The sequence below is a fragment of the Phyllopteryx taeniolatus genome, chromosome 8 (genome assembly GCF_024500385.1).
Source record: "Phyllopteryx taeniolatus isolate TA_2022b chromosome 8, UOR_Ptae_1.2, whole genome shotgun sequence".
Classification (NCBI taxonomy): domain Eukaryota; kingdom Metazoa; phylum Chordata; class Actinopteri; order Syngnathiformes; family Syngnathidae; genus Phyllopteryx; species Phyllopteryx taeniolatus.
The window spans coordinates 931,961-950,062 of NC_084509.1; the positions used below are offsets into that span (position 1 = coordinate 931,961).

Consider the following 18,102-nt stretch of genomic DNA (forward strand, 5'->3'; position numbering starts at 1 on the left):
ATGATGATTATTACATGATAATATAATGTGTTATCTACTGTTAACATTTCTTTTCTTGAACAGAATCCTCGCTCTCAGTCAAAAGATACAGGTGGTAAACTGCACATCACTTGGAACAATCCTAAAGAGCTGGAAGTTTACATCTCCAAGCTGCAGTCTGCCACAGAGAAGCTCTCCACTGAGAACAGGAAGCTACGTAAATGGCACACAGATTTCACAGACAAGGTTAGAGCTTGTCCTTAGCCTTCTGTAACTTTGGAAGGAGCAAATAATTTTACCCCTTCCTGTTGCGTACCTATCTGTGGAAATTACCGCACACTTGGCGTGATGCTCTTTTTTCATGTGGTTCCAAAGGTTGTGACAATAATGAATGTCGACTTGCTGAGACTTCAACAGAGGTGGAAAGAAGGCCTCCAGGAGCTCCGCACTGGCTTTGCCACTCTGGAGGCAAAGGTAGTGGTCGTGTCTGTGTGTGCGTGCGTGCGTGTGTGTGGGTGTGCGTGCGTGTGTGTGCGTGTGAGTATGGATATGACAACCTTTGTCCATTGTTTGCTGGCCTTTACCATGAAATCAATGTATCACTGTATAGGATGGAGGTTGTACTGGAAGCCCAGAGGCTTTTCATTCAATACACAACCTTTGTATCTTTGAATTTAGGGCTTTAGGGCTGATGACATGCAGGCATGGCGGCAGCATTGGAACCATCAGCTATACAAGGCCCTTGAACACCAGTACCAGACCGGACTGGAAGCTCTGAACAAGAACCTACCCGAAATACACATTGACCTCACTTTTAAGTGAGTATGATGTCTTTATTGTTACCCATTATCCTTCATTTCAGTTTCACGCAACACTTTTTCGGTGTCCTTTCTCTGAGCAGACAGGGCCGGTTGCAGTTCCAACCACCATTTGAGGAGGTACGAGCACGCTATTACAGGGAGATGAAGAGGTTCATCTCCATCCCGAACCAGTTCAAAGGTGTCAGCGCACCCGGGGATCCAGTTATCTTCGGTGCTATGATTGACAGGAATGCCTCTGGGTTCCTCACCATCTTCTGCAAGGCAGAGGACCTCTTCAGCCGCTTGCAGGCTATTCAACACAAGTACAAGGTTCCTGAACAACATATAATTATATTGATGATGATGGTGACCGAGATTAGTATTTCAGCAGTCTGTTGAAAAACTATTTATTATCGCATTATATCATGGTTTTGGTAATGTTTGACTGTGGCTCGGACGGAAAAAGTGTTTGGTTTAATGTATCATGAGGTCATTGTTGTGGCAAATTAATCTTGCCCCAGATGTCAAATGTATATCAATCAATCAATCAGTCAAACCTTTATTTATATAGCACCTTTCATACTTAAAAAGCAACACAAAGTGCTTCACAAGACACAAACACATCACTCCCACTCGCCTGCAATACCTGAGCCCCTGGGACACCTAACACCTGTGTGTAAAAGTAGTTACAATTATAAAAGATGATTAAATACATAACATAGATGCTGAGACATGGCTGAGCACAGAGTGGAGTGAAGAAGCGCCATCATGGAGGGCCGTCAGCAACAGAAGCTGCAAACTTCTAGGGTCTGGTAGTTGTTTTTTTTCCCCCATTATTTTGTCCTTACATTTCAAATTTATTTTCAGCCGTCTTTCAACTCATGACTGTTATTCGCAAAATTATTTTGCTTTTCAAAGTAGGCTACTTTAGTAACAAAATGGGGGAAATGAAGTGACATTTTCATTTAAATAATTCAACTTTCCCCAGTAACAAACACAGGCTGTTAAATGTCTTTTGTCGGCATTCTTTCATCTCTGTTAGAAAGGGAACGCCCAACCCTTCCTTATGTTCCATTTTTTATTTAGTCATCGTTATTCTTTGTTTAATGTCACTTATTTCACTTTTGACACAGTTGCATATCAAATAAGTATGGACATCTCAGTTCTTGTATGTATGTATGTGTGTGCATGCGTGCGTGCGTGTGTGTGTGTTTGTGCGCTTAGGAATGGGTGGTGTTGGGCCAAGTGGATTTGGAGAAGTTATTACAGAAACATCTGAAGTCCGTGCAGGATTGGGAGAGAAATTTCAAGGCCCTAAAAGCCAGAGGAAAAGAATCAGAACGTCTGCCTAGGTACATATTACACAAAACAACAACTATAATCTTAAAGCAATATGGCTACTTCAACAACTGAAAAAAGCAAACAATAAGCAATACGTTTTGAAGGGATTTTTTTTAAATTATTATATATTATTATTATATTATATATATTTTGTGTAGCGTTTGTCCGCATTAGTGTCGCAGGCGGGCTGGAGCCTATCCCAGCTGACATTGGGCGAGAGTCTTGGGACTCAAAGACTTCCCATGTGTTTTTCAATATTTACATGTTTTTATTTCTAAAGGGAGTTAAAAATGGGACGTGGGTAATTGGGCGTTATTACAATGGATATAGCTAAAATAAACAAGTGATCTATAAAACAGCAATGGAAAATTATTTCACTTTGAGCACTATTGGAATTAATATATTTCAATGCTTATTCATGTCCGTTTTTTTTGTTAGCCAGGAGAAGGTTGACTGTGTCACAGTCAACTGTGAGCCACTTAAAGCTGCCATCGATGGGCTAATCCAGAGGCTCTTTGACCTGCTGCTTATGTCTCTTAGGAAGTCCATACAAGGTGAAGGGCACATTTTTTTTACTAACCAGAAAACAATATTTTCACTAGCTCTATATAGCCTTTTTGTCTCTGTTGTTGTATACTAATTCAATGCATGATTCGTCTTGTACGATGGCATCCATTTTGCTCTTCTTCCTGTGGCTCAATTTCAGGCCACACGCAGGCCATAGACAGTTTTGTGTCGGAGTCAATGGAGACCTTGTCCACACGACCAGAAAATATTGAAGCGATTAGCGCTGCCAGTGGCAAATATAGCCAGATAGTTGCCCAAAAACCTGAGGTAAGAGACACATAAGCCATATTTAGAACATAGTATTGTTTAAAATATCATTACATTTTTCTCTATTCAAATAGTTGAATCTAAAAGATTGAAAACGAACCATTCCAGGATGCCTTTGGCCCCCAATTCATTTTGAATTGTCATACAATTGTTAAAAGAAGTGAACTGCTTTACAGTAAAACCTAAAAAAGATAAAGTGTGTATCCAATTCACTCTGCCCATTAACTTTTATAATGCATGGCGGATGCAGACTCATGACATGATGAACCTGCAGAGGGGAGTATTACTGCATGAGCCTGGGGGTGAAACTTTGCAGCTCACTTTGCAGTTTACATTCTGTTCTTCTTTTAGTCTTGATTTTGACCGTCGATTTAGCCTTATTGTGCTGAGCAGTTTGGACAAAGACCTGTGACCGATTTCTGGTTCAATGGTCATCATCACTATTTTCCTCTTTGCCATCACCGATACCCTTCTGCAGTTGCATCACGAAAATGATGAAAAAAGCACAACACATTTAGGTGCTGACTCAGTTGAAGTCGACATTTGCTAAGGTCGTTTGTGGTACACTGACATCTCGTGTACTATGATGCACGATGAGGTTGACTTCAGGGGTGCATGTCTCCCACAACTGTTGTTGTACTGTCGTTTACCTACTGTTAGACCCTTTGAGGCTCCTTTTTGCCCCCCCCCCCGTCTACTATCATTTTAACTAATGTCCAAAACAATATGTGCATAGATTGTTTTAATTCGATTTTATGACTATTGTCATTGACAAAGTAGTCGTTATTTTTGACTAAACTGTTTGGGTCTGACTAGATCCTACCTCAGTTCAAGTCTGCGGAGGAGAAGAACCGTTTGCTGCGAGCAGTATCAGGGGCAGGGCTGGACTCCCTCTCCTCCCTGAGGGCCAAATGGGACAAACTGGAGCTTGTCATGGAGAGCCATCAGCTCATGATCAAAGATCAGGTATAACAACAGAGCATCATGGTTTGAGTTCTTGACGTAACAATTTTTTTGCAGCAGCATTTATCTGCTGGTACTTATTTCATATCTCCAAAGCACCTTATCCCCTTACTAAAATCCCATTTCATCACTGTATCTCCTGGTGGCTGACTCTTCTTGATATCATCCATGATGTTCTCCTTTCGTAGGTGGAGGTAATGCGAAGTCACACGACAGATCGCATCAATGCCTATAGGGCAGATCTGGAGCGGTTCAAGGCCCGCTGGGACCAGCTAAAGCCCAAAGAGGAGATGCTTGAGTCTGGTGATCATGATACCCTACTTGGGAGTCTTCAGACCATCAGAGATAAGCAGCAAGAGTTCCAGGAGTTAGAGTTAGTTCGCAGTAAACTAATGTAAGTAGTTTACTAAATTTTTTTATATAAAGCACATACAGTAATGAAAATGCCACTTCTTGTGCAGTCGAGAGGATGCATGGTTTCTGATCTTACCACCCTCCTCCTCTATTTTCCCTACTTCTCCTTAGTGAGGATTGTATCTACTTCGACCTGGAGGTTTCAACTTTCCCTCTAGCTGAAGAGACAAAACAAGACATAGAAGAGTATAGCCAGATGTGGGGTCTGTATGAGGAGTGGCACCGAGGCTTTACCGAAAAAGCTCAGGAGGACTGGATCTCATTCAGGTAAAGTAACAGAGACATATCAAAATCATACCACAGATGGCATTTTTTTTCTTTCTTTAAATGTATTCTATGTATTTACATTGCCCCCCCCCCATTTTACAGGAGTAAGACCTATCTGTTTGAGGAATTCCTATTTACATGGCAGGACAAGCTTAAGAAGCTGGAACAACCTACAGCCATTTCTGTTAAATTGCAAGAAGAAGTGGATAAATATAAGGTACACAATCCAGTTAAAGACTAATTCTTATTTTCTTTGTCAGTTGGTCTCTTATACATGAAATGAGCTTGTTGTGTGTTTCTTACACTCAGCAACTGACCTAAAAATTGCATTGGTCATGTAAAATATACATTGTTAATGCTTTTCTTTTAAAATAAGATATTATTTGGAAACCATAAGTAGTCAGCGAGCGGCACGGTGGCCGACTGGTTAGCGCGTCAGCCTCACAGTTCTGAGGACCCGGGTTCATTCCCCGGCCCCACCTGTGTGGAGTTTGCATGTTCTCCCCGTGCCTGCGTGGGTTTTCTCCGGGCACTCCGGTTTCCTCCCACATCCCAAAAACATGCATTAATTGGAGACTCTAAATTGCCCGTAGGCATGACTGTGAGCGCGAATGGTTGTTTGTTTCTATGTGCCCTGCGATTGGCTGGCAACCAGTTCAGGGTGTACCCCGCCTCCTGCCCGATGACAGCTGGGATAGGCTCCAGCACGCCCGCGACCCTAGTGAGGAGAAGCGGCTCAGAAAATGGATGGATGGATGGAAGTAGTCACCGAAACTGTTTTTAATAGAGTACAATTTTGTCTTATTAAGATAATAGGGATTGATTTCGTACCCTCTTACTGTGTGTGATTTTGTTTGAATGTTCAAATGAATAACTTTTCCATCTGTGTGTTCAGAGCATTGTTCCAGTGCTGAAGTATGTGCGTGGGGAACACCTGTCTCAAGACCACTGGCTGGACATGTTCCGTTTGCTTGGTCTTCCGAGAGGGATGACTTTAGAAAGACTCACCTTTGATGACCTTCTTGTAGTGGCAGATAACATTATTGCAAAGGCCATGGAGCTTAAGGTACAGTGCATATAAAAAAAATCTACACACCCCTGTTCAAATGCCTTTTTTAATATAAATTGTGAAAGATAAATCATTTCTGAACATTTTCTACCATTAATGTCACCTATAACCAGTACAACACAATTGAAAAAAAAATCTTTTGAAAAGGGGAAGTAAAAATGAATTACGATATGGACACCCTCTGATAACTGGGTATGTGGCTGTGTTCAGAATTAACCAGCTACATTCAAGCTCATGTTAAAAGAGCGTCTGCACGTACCTGTACTGCTGACTGTTTTTTGGAACTGTTTATAATTCCCTCCACCTTGACTAAGGGCTCAGTTGCAGCGAAACAGCCCCTAAAGCATGATGCTGCTACCACCTGCGCAGTCTAATTGGATCCAATATGAGAGCTACTGTACATTAAGAAATTCGACTTTTACTTTGCTCAGTTTTGATTGACACTGCCAAAGAGATATTCATGTTATTGTAGTGCTGTAGCACTACAATGCATTGCATATTAGTGAGAGGTGTTCAACTGCAATTTTTAAAAGGTCGTAAAACAATGAAATACCTTCAGATGAGTCTATAATTGGTAAAGGGAAACACTATATCATTGCACTGATTCATTGCAAAAATACTGTGACAAAATGTTTGAATGGTTTTGGAATCATTTTCTCTTGTTTCTCATGTTTTGTTTTTCTTGCTGCTCTTCGTATCATTAATGCAGAAGTACAATTAAAACAAATTCCTCGTGTGTTTTTGACATACTTGGCAAATAAAGACGATTCTGAAGTGTTACGAATGCGTTAAAAAGTCAAACCCATATTATGAAGTAAACATCTGTAGTTTTCAAACACAGCAAATGTTTGGATGCTTTACTGTGTGTAGGACCTGAACAGCCGTGCCCAGGCAGAAGTGACAATTAGAGAAGCACTGAGAGAGTTGGATTTGTGGGGAGCATCAGCTACCTTTAACCTCACAGACTACACTGGCAGCAGTGGCCGCCCTCTCACCATCATCAAAGACTGGAAAGATATAGTCAGCCAGGTAGATGCATACACACACTGAACCAAATTTGCTTTCACACACTGTATGTACATGTGCTATCAGACTCATTACTATACGCATTGCCAAGTCATAAAAAAAGTTATCTGAAGACATTTCCAAATGCATCCAGTTTTGTTGCACAATACCTCAAACCCCCTAATCCTATTTATCCAGAATAATGGACTGGCACCATGGCCAAGTTGAAGCACCCTTGATTTGATTTCAGACAAAATTCTTCAGGACATCTTGGCAATATTAAGTTTGATTTACAGTATATTACTGGATGTCTTTATTAATATCCTGCGAGATAATCTGTATTGTTCCAGTTCATTTGAAATTTGCCCTACCTGTATTTGAGGAATCAATTCTTGTTAGGTAATGTAAGAACTTTTGTATTCTTTGATTGTTTTTTATTCAAACGCAAAAAATCAGATTCAAGATTACATTTTTTCATGGGGATTTGTGAGTCAATCCGAATCACCACTGATTCATTCAAAGCTCTTAAAAATCTTAGTCGATCACGCACAAAATGCCCTTTAACAGTGCGTGCAATCTGTTAGCGTGAACACGCAATTTAGCGCCCACTATTTGGGATCTTAGTCAATAAACATAGACCATGGCTAAACATAAACCTCTTGTAAGTTATTTTATTGTCTCTGATAACGGCTCATTTATAATTGTGTTACTTAAAAGACAAAATAGTGCAGTCTGCATGCAGAACAATGTTTAATTTACAAAGCTTATTTGTTCTGTAATAGTTCAGGCAGCTCATTTAAATGTCTCGTCAAGATGAACTTTAATTGCTACAAAGATGTAGCTGTTATCAGTCACATTAACAGACACTACTACACTATTAGTTTTATTACCACTTTGTGTCCATCAAGGTGGGAGATAACCGCTGTCTGCTGCAGTCTCTGAAAGACTCTCCCTACTACCGCAACTTCCAGGACAAGGTCTGATGAACATGTGGATTGGCGTCCTTTGAGTAAACATAAATAATTAAGATCAATAAAGATTCAAATGACAACTGCTGTATATGTGTGTTTACTTCATTTATGCTCAGGTCAGCTTGTGGGAGGTACGTCTGTCAGACCTGGATGAATACCTACTAAATCTAAATGCCATCCAGAGAAGATGGGTTTATCTTGAGCCTATCTTTGGACGGGGCGCATTGCCCCGAGAGGAGGCCCGCTTCAAACGGGTTGATGAAGACTTCAGGTAACTTGGAGTATGGGTCTGAGCTTTGTCGGAAGATGGTGGACAAATACATAATATGTGCCAGACCCCTCAAGTATTTCAGGATAATGTTTGTATGGTTTGACTGGAACTTGAGTTTTGGGGCGCCACACACAACAACACTATCAACGGGGATGAAAAAATATATCGGAACAACACAGACAACGTAGAAAAAAAGAATATTTTAAAAGTAAACGGCTGTTTTTTATGTGGACATCAGGCTTCACTCATACTGTATATTGAAACCAGATGTTCTGTTTTCAGTCCATTCACCCATCCATCTATTTCCTATACCTGCATTCATTGTCTATACCTCTTGTTCTCATCACGGTCAATATATTTTTGTCCCTACTATGACAGAATATGTACTGTAAACATGAATGAACATCAAAATCCCATGTGCCACAGGTCTATAATGTCAGACATCCAGAGGGACAACAGAGTAATTTCTCTGAGCTCAAGGGCTGGCATGAGAAACTCCCTGGTGACCATAATGGACCAGCTGCAGCGCTGCCAAAAGTCACTCAATGAGTTCCTGGAGGTACATACAAGAACACCAACGCAAGGCATCCCTTCATGTATAACTATTTCATATCTATGTGTGACTGTTTTAGGAGAAGCGCTCTGCCTTCCCACGATTTTATTTCATAGGAGATGATGATCTTTTAGAGATTCTTGGTCAGGCCACCAACCCAACGGTCATCCAGTCACACCTTAAGAAACTGTTTGCAGGTCACAAAGCTTTATTCTGTAATTTGTTTCTGGCTTTTGTGGACCCCATTAAAACCTTGAAGCTTTGTGGAAGCTAATTAGTGTACTACTTGCACAGGCATCCATAGTGTTGTGCTTGATGAGCAGTGCCAGCACATTGTGGCCATGTGTTCTTTGGACGGAGAGATTGTTCCTCTCAGAAATACTGTTCACATCTCCAGCCTTGTGGAGGTAAAAAAAAAATAAATACGTGAAATGTGTTATTTGTATCATAGAAATGTTTTTTTTTTAATAGGTTAGTATTTTTCATTGTTATGTAGACATAGTCTGTTGATCAGTGTTTCTGAATATATAAGTGTGATTTGTAGGTGTGGTTAAATGATCTATCTAAGGAAATGAAGGTGACTTTGAGGGAAATGCTACATGAATGTGTCACGGCAGGGAAAAATGGTGATGTCGACCCCTCACGTTATCCCTCACAAGTACGTATGCATCCTTTTTTTATACAATTTTTAGACTTTTGTGCACTTTGCTTTATTCATATTTGTTTTCGTCTGTTTTTAAGCAAAATTCCCTTTTAGTAAAAAAGCCTGAAAAGTCAAGGTTGTATTTTTTTTGTATAGATTTTGTGTCTTGCAGAGCAAATCCAGTTTACTGAAGATGTGGAGCGAACGCTCAAGGAACACAATTTACAGCAGCTTGAGTTGGAGCTCAATGCCAAGCTGGAACACTACACCACTATTGACACCAGCTCTGACGACCACACAAACACAGGCAGGACCACTGTATTTCTTTATGCACTTATAATACTAATATTTATTTATTTTTTAATTACATTTATTTCTATGTCACAACACAGAAGCTTTACTACTCTTCAATGATCCCGTTAGGCAAGCTGCAATCTTAGTTACAAAACATTGCAAACATATTACAGCAAGCAAACGTATACTAGCAGGCCATGTTATTATGTACAGTCAGAGGCAATAGTTAAAAGGCATGCATCTGGTGATAATAAAAAAAGAATAAGTGGAAAAAAAAAAAAAAAACATAAGCAAGTGCAATTGAATTGCTGATTGTAAAAATGGCAAAAGTGAATGTTCATTCTGTGCGCCATGCGCAAAACAGTTAGGTGGCCTTTAGGTGCAAAGATCGGCCTAAAAAGTCCTGATCGTGTAAATTTTATTATGCATATTTGGTCTGCGCATGTGCGAGGGGAATCTTCGTTGATTTCAGCACCACCTTCTGGCGGTCATTAAATTTTCAAAGAGTTCATTTGTAACTTTCGTTTCATAATGTTCCAAAATTATTGGAAGGGCCACTCCGAGTGTGGGCCCGCGGGCCGCCAGTTGCCCGTCACTGTTGTAAACAAATGTATTTTACTCAGTTTGCATCAATCTTACTAAATTAAATGCTCAGTTTATTGACAATATTCTCTTCAGTTGATTGCAAGCGATAAGGTGACAAGCCATCGCATACTGCTGATTGTTTACTTTGTAAATACTTTACACTTCATGTTTTATCACATTTCAACCATGCAGCTATTCATATAATAATGGCCCTGTATAGACACTGGTATTCTGCAGCTGAAATTGAAGGCCTTGATCCTGGACATTATCCACAACATCAGTGTGGTGAAGCAGTTGAAGCAAGCAGAAGTCAGCAGCCTTGAGGCCTGGGCCTGGCAGAAGCAACTTCGCTTCTACATGGGACCTGACAAATGCTGCCATATTCATATGGTGGATGCACAGTTTAGCTACACCTACGAGTACCAGGTGGGTAACTCTAACTTGTTATGCCTCCACTTTTTATGTATTATTGTTTTTCTTGCAACAATGCGCCTCCCGCACAAATTCAGAAGGAGGCGTCTCCTTGAGCATGACCTTGTGTTTTATTCCAGAAGACATCTGCAAGGATCATTTCCATAATGTTGGCACACACCCGATTCCAATAACGTGCGTCACCATTAATCATTGTCCCGGAAAGATATGAAAATTGAACTAGTGTTTAAAAATAGCAAAATCATCATTTGAAGTCAGAATTTAAATGGGAAGATAAAGCACGTGCTTAACATCTAATTTACAATAGGCTGTGTGTGAGAATATCTACTCAGATAGAAGTCATTTGTCAGGCATCAAATTTTTGTATAAAGAGGCATTTTAGCCAGATGAATGACTCATCTCATGCCACTCTGTAGAGTGCAGTCCTTTGCTCACGCTGTCCTCATTGGGATCAAGACCAAAATGTACACCTGGCTTCATACCCACATCATGCATATGACTGAATTACATTCTCAGATGTTATTGACCCACAAAATCCCTAATTTGCCCCCAAATATAATGTTCTTTTACTGCTCTGTGTTTCACCAATAAATGTCAGTCAAATCAAAAAAATCCTAAAAAGAATAGAGAAACAAACAACAGAGAAAACATGATATAATAGGTTATAAATTGATTAAAAACTTGCTTTATAGTTTTACACACTATGGAAAACAGAGATAGTAATATTAACACTCAGCATTGTGTGACACTACATAATAATCCCTTGTGAATACCTCTACCACACAATATTGTGTCTTGCACTCTCGGCTGCTATGCAATGAAATGTGAGTGCAACAAACTTGTGTAGTTTTGTTTTGGGTTTTCAAAAACGATTTAAGTAAAATAACTCACTAAATTTGGAAATGCATGTATTTCATCGGACAGTGACATACGTACATATTCATCCATGCTCATCCCAGTTTATAGCAACCAGGAAGGTGTGTTTGATGGGGTTTTGCAAAACTTAATTTGGGGAACTTTTCAAGTCCGGATTATTTAATGTCCCAGGAATATGCTACCATTTGGGGGAGCTGTTTATTTATTTATTTGGCGGCACGGTGGCCGACTGCTTAGAGTGTCTGCCTCACAGTTCTGAGGACCGTGGTTCCATCCCCGGCCCCGCCTGTGTGGAGTTTGCATGTTCTCCCCGTGCCTGCGTGGGTTTTCTCCGGCACTCCGGTTTCTTCCCACATCCCAAAAACATGCATGGTAGGTTAATTGACAACTCAGCACGCCCGCGACCCTAGTGAGGAGAAGCGGCTCAGAAAATGGATGGATCGATGTTTATTTAAGAATGTAAAATGAACGCATATTGAGCTCATTTGAAAAGACACTTAAAGCATATGTCCTTTTGTTTTCTGGTCAGTCAAATGTTTTCTGATTCAGTTTTTTAATCATCCACCTGCTTTCTCTCTTTTCACATCGTATCACCTTCGTCATGTCGTCGTCATGATCTTTGTCTCTTTGTCTCTCAATTCTCTCACCATTCTTTCTCTCTCTGGTCTTCCAGGGGAATGCTGCGAAGCTGGTGCACACTCCACTGACTGATAAATGCTACCTGACTCTGACTCAGGCCATGAAGATGGGGCTTGGGGGGAACCCCTATGGGCCAGCTGGAACAGGCAAGACTGAGTCTGTCAAAGCCCTGGGTGGGCTGTTTGGGCGCCAGGTGTTGGTGTTCAATTGTGATGAGGTAAAAAAAATGTACAGTGTGTGGATATGTAGTGTGTGGAGAAATAATCCATACCCCAAATCACAAATTTAGATATAAATAAAGATAATATAGCATTTATTAATCACAGGCTTTCTATTACAGGAAAAACATGATTAATTAGTGAACACAGCTTTTAAACACTGTTGATATCTTGGTTTTGAACAAGGCTAAATATTAATACAGCGGGTATCTTTAAGGATTAATACATTGTGTACAGACAAATGTATTATATTCTTTAATCTTTGTTTATCATCTCATGTATGAATAATTACAGGTTTGTGACTTCCAAAGGAAGAGAAATTGAAAGTCTCTTTTCCCGTGTTGTCTTTTAACCAGGGTATTGATGTGAAATCAATGGGCCGCATTTTTGTGGGCTTGGTGAAGTGTGGCGCATGGGGCTGCTTTGATGAGTTCAATCGTTTGGAGGAGGCAGTGTTGTCTGCAGTTTCTATGCAGATTCAAGCCATTCAAGACTCTCTTAAACAGCACAAGCACACATGCGAACTGATGGGGTGGGAGGTCAGTGACTATGAACTGATGCAATACCATTTCGTTTTGCAAGTACGGCTGCCAAGCTAACTTTGTGTCTTATTGCCGCTGTTTTTAAATTATTCAATGGCTTTTTATAGACGTAGTTTAACAAATACTGTAGTGTCGGTTGCAGTGTTTTCATTCTACCTATTCAGAATTTATTTCAACATACAATCTTCTAAAATATAAATTCGATTACCAAGATTCGTTTGTCTATTTATTTATTTTCCTCCTCTTTCAGATTGAATTAGATCCAAACTCGGGAGTGTTCATCACAATGAACCCAGCAGGTAAAGGTTACGGAGGTCGACAGAAACTTCCAGACAACCTAAAGCAGCTTTTCAGGCCCGTGGCCATGAGCAGACCTGACAATGAGCTGATTGCTGAAGTCATTTTGTACTCAGAGGGCTTCAAAAATGGAGAAATACTGGGTCGCAAACTGGTTGCAATCTTTAACCTGGCCAGGTACAACTTGTATTCAATTGTGCTGTGGGTGTACGTTGCATTTTAAAAACTTTGTACCAGCATAGTCTATTGAGTCTGTGAAAAAGTTAAGTTCGCTCTTGGACCAGTCCTACAGTCAATTGGGGATGGTTAAGCAAGCTTCTTTCCTTTTTGTGTCTAGGGAGCTGTTGACCCCGCAACAGCACTACGACTGGGGTTTGCGTGCTTTGAAAACAGTGCTGAAGGCCTGTGGTAGTTTGCTGCAGCAACAGAGAAAGAGCCATGACAAGGACAAGAGTGAGACCCTCTATGAATACTTTCAATATTTGAAACATTGCGAAACATTTGTAGTGTTACTAGCAAGGGTGAAACTTAACCGGGCCACCTATTTGGTGACCTTGTTTATTGCAGCAAAAACATCCATATCAGCAGCAGCTGAAAACGTATCTAATTAATGTGAGGCTGTACAATACAGGCAGAGGAGCCTAATTTACTTCTTTGAAAAGCAATATATCGCTTTAATGGAGCACATCTAAGGCTATGCATGAGTATGACAATGGATCTATTGGCCACTGTTTCTCTGCCAGTTTTGCCTTTGCCTTCCAAACATCAATTGACCCCAACTCTGCTGTAAACTTTTTGGTAACCTCAGGCTGCAATTTTTCTTTGCTTTGTGACACGGTTTTTAACTTTTCCTCTGCACCATTTCCATTCTCTCTCTCTCTCTCTCTCTCATTTTCTCCCTCCCCCCCCCCTCCCCTAAATCCCCATTCCTTGTGGTCTACCACCCACTCTTTATCTGCCCAACACACTCATATTCATACGTGCGCGCACACATGCACACACACACACAGTCCATTTTCTCCTCCTCTGCGTGGCAATGGGTCGTCAAGCCTCTCTGGTGTTTGGCTCAGTGTGTAGTCTAATCAACTATTCTACTGTTCTCTGAATCAAACACGCTTGGGCAGGAAGTGCATGCATCTTAAGTCCTGCCAATCTCTTAAAACATGCCACACTCTTAAACAAGTGGCATTTTTAAATGACTTGATTTGTTTTTTGTACTCTGTGAACTTGTTTTTTTTCCCCCAGATAGATTTTTTTCCCATAATTTAATTCAAACGGTTGCATTTTTATTTATTTTCCTTCTACTGTATGTCTGCAGTTCAAGAGATCAATCTGGTGGTCCAGGCATTGCGACTGAACACTATGTCCAAGCTGACGTTTGCTGATAGCTCGCGTTTTGATGCCTTGCTCAGAGACGTCTTCTCTGGGGTTAGTTTCACTGATGTTGAGGACCTTTCCCTCACCGAGGCCCTGAATCAGGTCTACAAAGAGAATCGACTCGAGCCTATACCCACTCAGGTGTGTGTGTGTGCGTGTGTGTGTGCGCGCGTGTGCGTGCACGCTGCTTGCGTAAGTGTGTAGGTGCGTGGATGCGTGCAAACACTCTTGCTCACACGTTTTTCAGAACTGCTACAAACACTCACCTTGGTGGCTGAATCACAAATGAATTGTGTGAATGTGCCAAACATACAGGGCAATTGTACCTTTAAACAATTGTTTGTGTGTATAGCTCAAAAAGGCATTGGAGCTGAATGAGCAGCTCAGACAACGCATGGGTGTGGTGATCGTGGGACCAAGTGGAGCGGGGAAGTCTACTCTGTGGAGAATGCTTCGGGCTGCTCTTAATAAGACAGGCAAAGTGGTGGGTGGTGATACTCTTCTTTCCCACTTTTCAACCCACTGGTTTCTAGTTGGTTGCAACTCATTATTATCTTGTTCCGAATGCAAATTTGACACGTTTCAGTTACGGTATTTTGTTGTTTTCTAATGTTGTAGGTGAAGCTGTATGCAGTAAACCCTAAGGCAATGCCCAAACAGCAACTTCTGGGACATATTGACATGGACACGAGAGAGTGGGCCGATGGCGTCCTTACACATAGCGCCAGAAATGTGGTTAAAGAATCCCAGGGTGAGAAGATTGTTTGGTTGTGCTCTGTATTTATTATTATTTTACGTGTATTTACAGTGCATTTCTCTAATTTTCTTTTCTAGATATAAGCTCCTGGATTGTGTGTGATGGTGACATTGATCCAGAATGGATTGAGAGTCTAAATTCTGTGCTCGATGATAATCGCCTCTTGACAATGCCAAGTGGAGAACGTATCCAGTTCGGACCCAATGTCAACTTCCTCTTTGAGACTCACGATCTGAGCTGTGCCTCCCCAGCTACAATATCACGCATGGGCATGATCTTTCTCAGGTCAGTATTGTCTAACAATGTGTGTTTATTTGCAATTGATACCATTGTTTTCCCTCTTCCAACATTTCCTTGAATTATTTAGCGATGAGGACATAGATGTGGGCGCCTTGGTGAAATCATGGTTGTGGAATCAGCCCGAGCAGTGTCGCTCTAATTTAGAAAACTGGCTGGGAGATTTCTTTCAACGAGCTCTGGACTGGGTCCTCAAACAGGTAACCTTTGCCCTGCTTTTCCAGTAAATATTCATCTGATATTTCATTGAGGACACTTGCACAGTCTAATGACTTTCAAGGCTCTTGTAAATCTAAGCACCTCTCAGTATTATGCACTATAATTCTACGTTATTGTAATCAACAATAACAACAATAACAAACAAAATCCTACATTAATATCTCTCTGGTCAAAAGTGACTATTATTAAGTGTGCCTAATGAAGTTTCAGTCCAGATATTAATGGAAATGTATTAATTTAATGTCAATTATTGGTACTTTTGGTGCCTAATCATGCAATTAAGTGACCAACATTAATGCAAAACTACACTGTGTCGTTTCCTTTTTTTTTTTTTTGGTAATATTTGAGTTTTGAAATACATACAAACTCCCTATCTCAAGTCCATTTTATTTGAGTTCCAATTATATTCAAATGCTTGGATTTTGGATTAAGTGCATGATCTTTTTTTTTAAATTATGGTGATAAAGTAAATTTGAGTTTTGCGTATGCATCTATAGTACTTGTAAGACTTTTGTAACACACTATAGCTGTAAAGTACTGAAAACATTTGGGAAATTGTATTGAAAGACGGGCAAAAAGTGTCCAACCTAATGAGGTAAATTGTTCTGTTCTCTCTTTCCTCTATGAGAATGACTTTGTGGTGGAGACCAGTCTGGTGGGCACAGTACTCAATGGTCTGTCTCACCTTAGTGCTGTGACAGAGAGGGGTCAGTTCATCGTTAGTCTTCTCAGAGGTTTAGGAGGAAACCTCAACCTCAAAACAAGACAAGAGTTTGCCAAAGGGGTGAGCACTTGGGTTTTTTGTAATAGCACACCATGCAATGGTGTTTGCATTCATAATCCATCCCAATAAATGTTGTCTTTTTACCTATTTGTTGTGGCCTCTGAGTGTAGAAGCGAGGATGCATAAACCTTTCTGCTGCTGTATCTGTCTTTTTAGCTGCTAAGCTGGGCTGGAGAAACCCCACCAAACACCAGGAAGCCACTAGATACCTACTATGACACTGACAGAGGCCACCTTGCAGCTTATACATTGCAGCGGCCTGACAGTCTCAGGCTGGAGCAGCTCTCTCATTCACATTCACTGCCTGTTATTGAGACTGCAGATATGCAGAGGGCACTGCAGTGCTTCTCCCCATGGCTGACCGCTCAACGCAGGCAACCTTTAATGTTGGTGGGACCAGAGGGCTGTGGGAAAGGGTAACTACACACATGGATGTGGAAAATATATCCACTTAACAAACTTATTATATACACTTGCTCAATCTATTAATATGAAAAAAACTAGAGCTGTATCAAAAATTCGGACTTAAAAAGATTCTGAGATGCATTTTCACAATTTTGCAGTGATGCGCACAGAAAAGTCTTTCTAGTATGTTCACCGCTCATACAGCTATGTAAATAGAGTAACTGGATTAAAATGCATTTCATTGATGCATTGGTACACTTTTAATAGTACATCTCTTGACAGTGTCAATTAAAACTATTTATTATCTTTGTAAAGGTAGATAATGTTTGTATAGCTCTTGTCATGCTCAATCTCATTGGAGTGGAAAGTACTTAATGTTGTGGCATGGCATGCCAAGTCATTTAGGGACCTAACTACAATAACTATGTAATCCATTACTTTCCCCAAATTGATTTTATATAATTCAGCATGAAACATCACTTTTGACCTAGCTATCTACCCTTTCTTGAAATCGTCCTTGACCTAAATGTACTAATTTAGAAAGACTGCTGTTTCACTGCTGTCTTGGATCATATGAAATTCTGAATAAACAAATCCTAAAGAATTTATTTTTTTTAACATCTAGAATGCTCCTGCGCTTTGCCTTCTCACGGCTACGCTCCACACAAGTGGCGGTGGTCCATTGTAGTGCCCAGACCTCATCTCACCACGTCCTCCAGAAGCTCAGTCAGACTTGCCTGCTGCTCAGCTCCAACACCGGTCGAGTCTTCAGACCCAAGGACTGTGAGAACTTGGTCCTCTACCTAAAAGACATCAACCTACCCAAACCTGACAAATGGGGGACAAGCAACCTCACAGCATTTTTGCAACAGGTACAAATTTTGTACAGAGTCTAAATGAATAGCAAGCCTGAAAGAACTATTCTAAGTGTGCTCATTTCAAATCAGTGATCTGTCAGTATTACCTTATTAAACAGCATACGAAAGATGCAATACGTGACGGGTTTAAATGAGATGGTTAAAAGGGTGGTAACTAAGGCAGATGGTCTTATTACACATCAGCAATTGGACTGCTGAATGCAATAATAGTAATCCACTGTGAATGGAAAAAAAAATGAAAAAGACAAGTTCTATCATGACACACAAATAGCATCTTTAATGTATGTAGAAATACATATGAGCTTCGGAACAATCGGTGGGCATAATATAATTTAATTAACCATTAACTGTAATTTCCTCCAAATTAGTGTCCTAACTCTGTACATCCCGCT

General features: G+C 40.5%; 1 protein-coding gene across 4 annotated transcripts in view; it reads left to right on the forward strand.

Annotated features, from left to right (window-relative positions):
• Window positions 1–18,102, forward strand: part of dync2h1 (dynein cytoplasmic 2 heavy chain 1) — an 88,100-nt gene that overhangs the window by 7,374 nt on the left and 62,624 nt on the right. For all 4 annotated transcript variants that reach the window (XM_061782211.1, XM_061782213.1, XM_061782212.1 and 1 more), the window contains exons 15-47: window positions 64–225; window positions 355–453; window positions 658–797; window positions 881–1,109; window positions 2,004–2,131; window positions 2,559–2,674; window positions 2,827–2,954; window positions 3,771–3,920; window positions 4,106–4,311; window positions 4,443–4,598; window positions 4,701–4,815; window positions 5,494–5,664; window positions 6,538–6,696; window positions 7,581–7,649; window positions 7,760–7,914; window positions 8,341–8,473; window positions 8,547–8,664; window positions 8,762–8,874; window positions 9,012–9,125; window positions 9,267–9,417; window positions 10,210–10,415; window positions 11,971–12,153; window positions 12,511–12,693; window positions 12,947–13,170; window positions 13,331–13,446; window positions 14,312–14,511; window positions 14,723–14,854; window positions 14,989–15,121; window positions 15,205–15,412; window positions 15,495–15,624; window positions 16,272–16,427; window positions 16,584–16,843; window positions 17,458–17,704. In XM_061782211.1, the coding sequence (XP_061638195.1) occupies window positions 64–225; window positions 355–453; window positions 658–797; window positions 881–1,109; window positions 2,004–2,131; window positions 2,559–2,674; window positions 2,827–2,954; window positions 3,771–3,920; window positions 4,106–4,311; window positions 4,443–4,598; window positions 4,701–4,815; window positions 5,494–5,664; window positions 6,538–6,696; window positions 7,581–7,649; window positions 7,760–7,914; window positions 8,341–8,473; window positions 8,547–8,664; window positions 8,762–8,874; window positions 9,012–9,125; window positions 9,267–9,417; window positions 10,210–10,415; window positions 11,971–12,153; window positions 12,511–12,693; window positions 12,947–13,170; window positions 13,331–13,446; window positions 14,312–14,511; window positions 14,723–14,854; window positions 14,989–15,121; window positions 15,205–15,412; window positions 15,495–15,624; window positions 16,272–16,427; window positions 16,584–16,843; window positions 17,458–17,704 (5,190 nt within the window). The remainder of the gene's footprint in view (window positions 1–63; window positions 226–354; window positions 454–657; window positions 798–880; window positions 1,110–2,003; window positions 2,132–2,558; window positions 2,675–2,826; window positions 2,955–3,770; window positions 3,921–4,105; window positions 4,312–4,442; window positions 4,599–4,700; window positions 4,816–5,493; window positions 5,665–6,537; window positions 6,697–7,580; window positions 7,650–7,759; window positions 7,915–8,340; window positions 8,474–8,546; window positions 8,665–8,761; window positions 8,875–9,011; window positions 9,126–9,266; window positions 9,418–10,209; window positions 10,416–11,970; window positions 12,154–12,510; window positions 12,694–12,946; window positions 13,171–13,330; window positions 13,447–14,311; window positions 14,512–14,722; window positions 14,855–14,988; window positions 15,122–15,204; window positions 15,413–15,494; window positions 15,625–16,271; window positions 16,428–16,583; window positions 16,844–17,457; window positions 17,705–18,102) is intronic.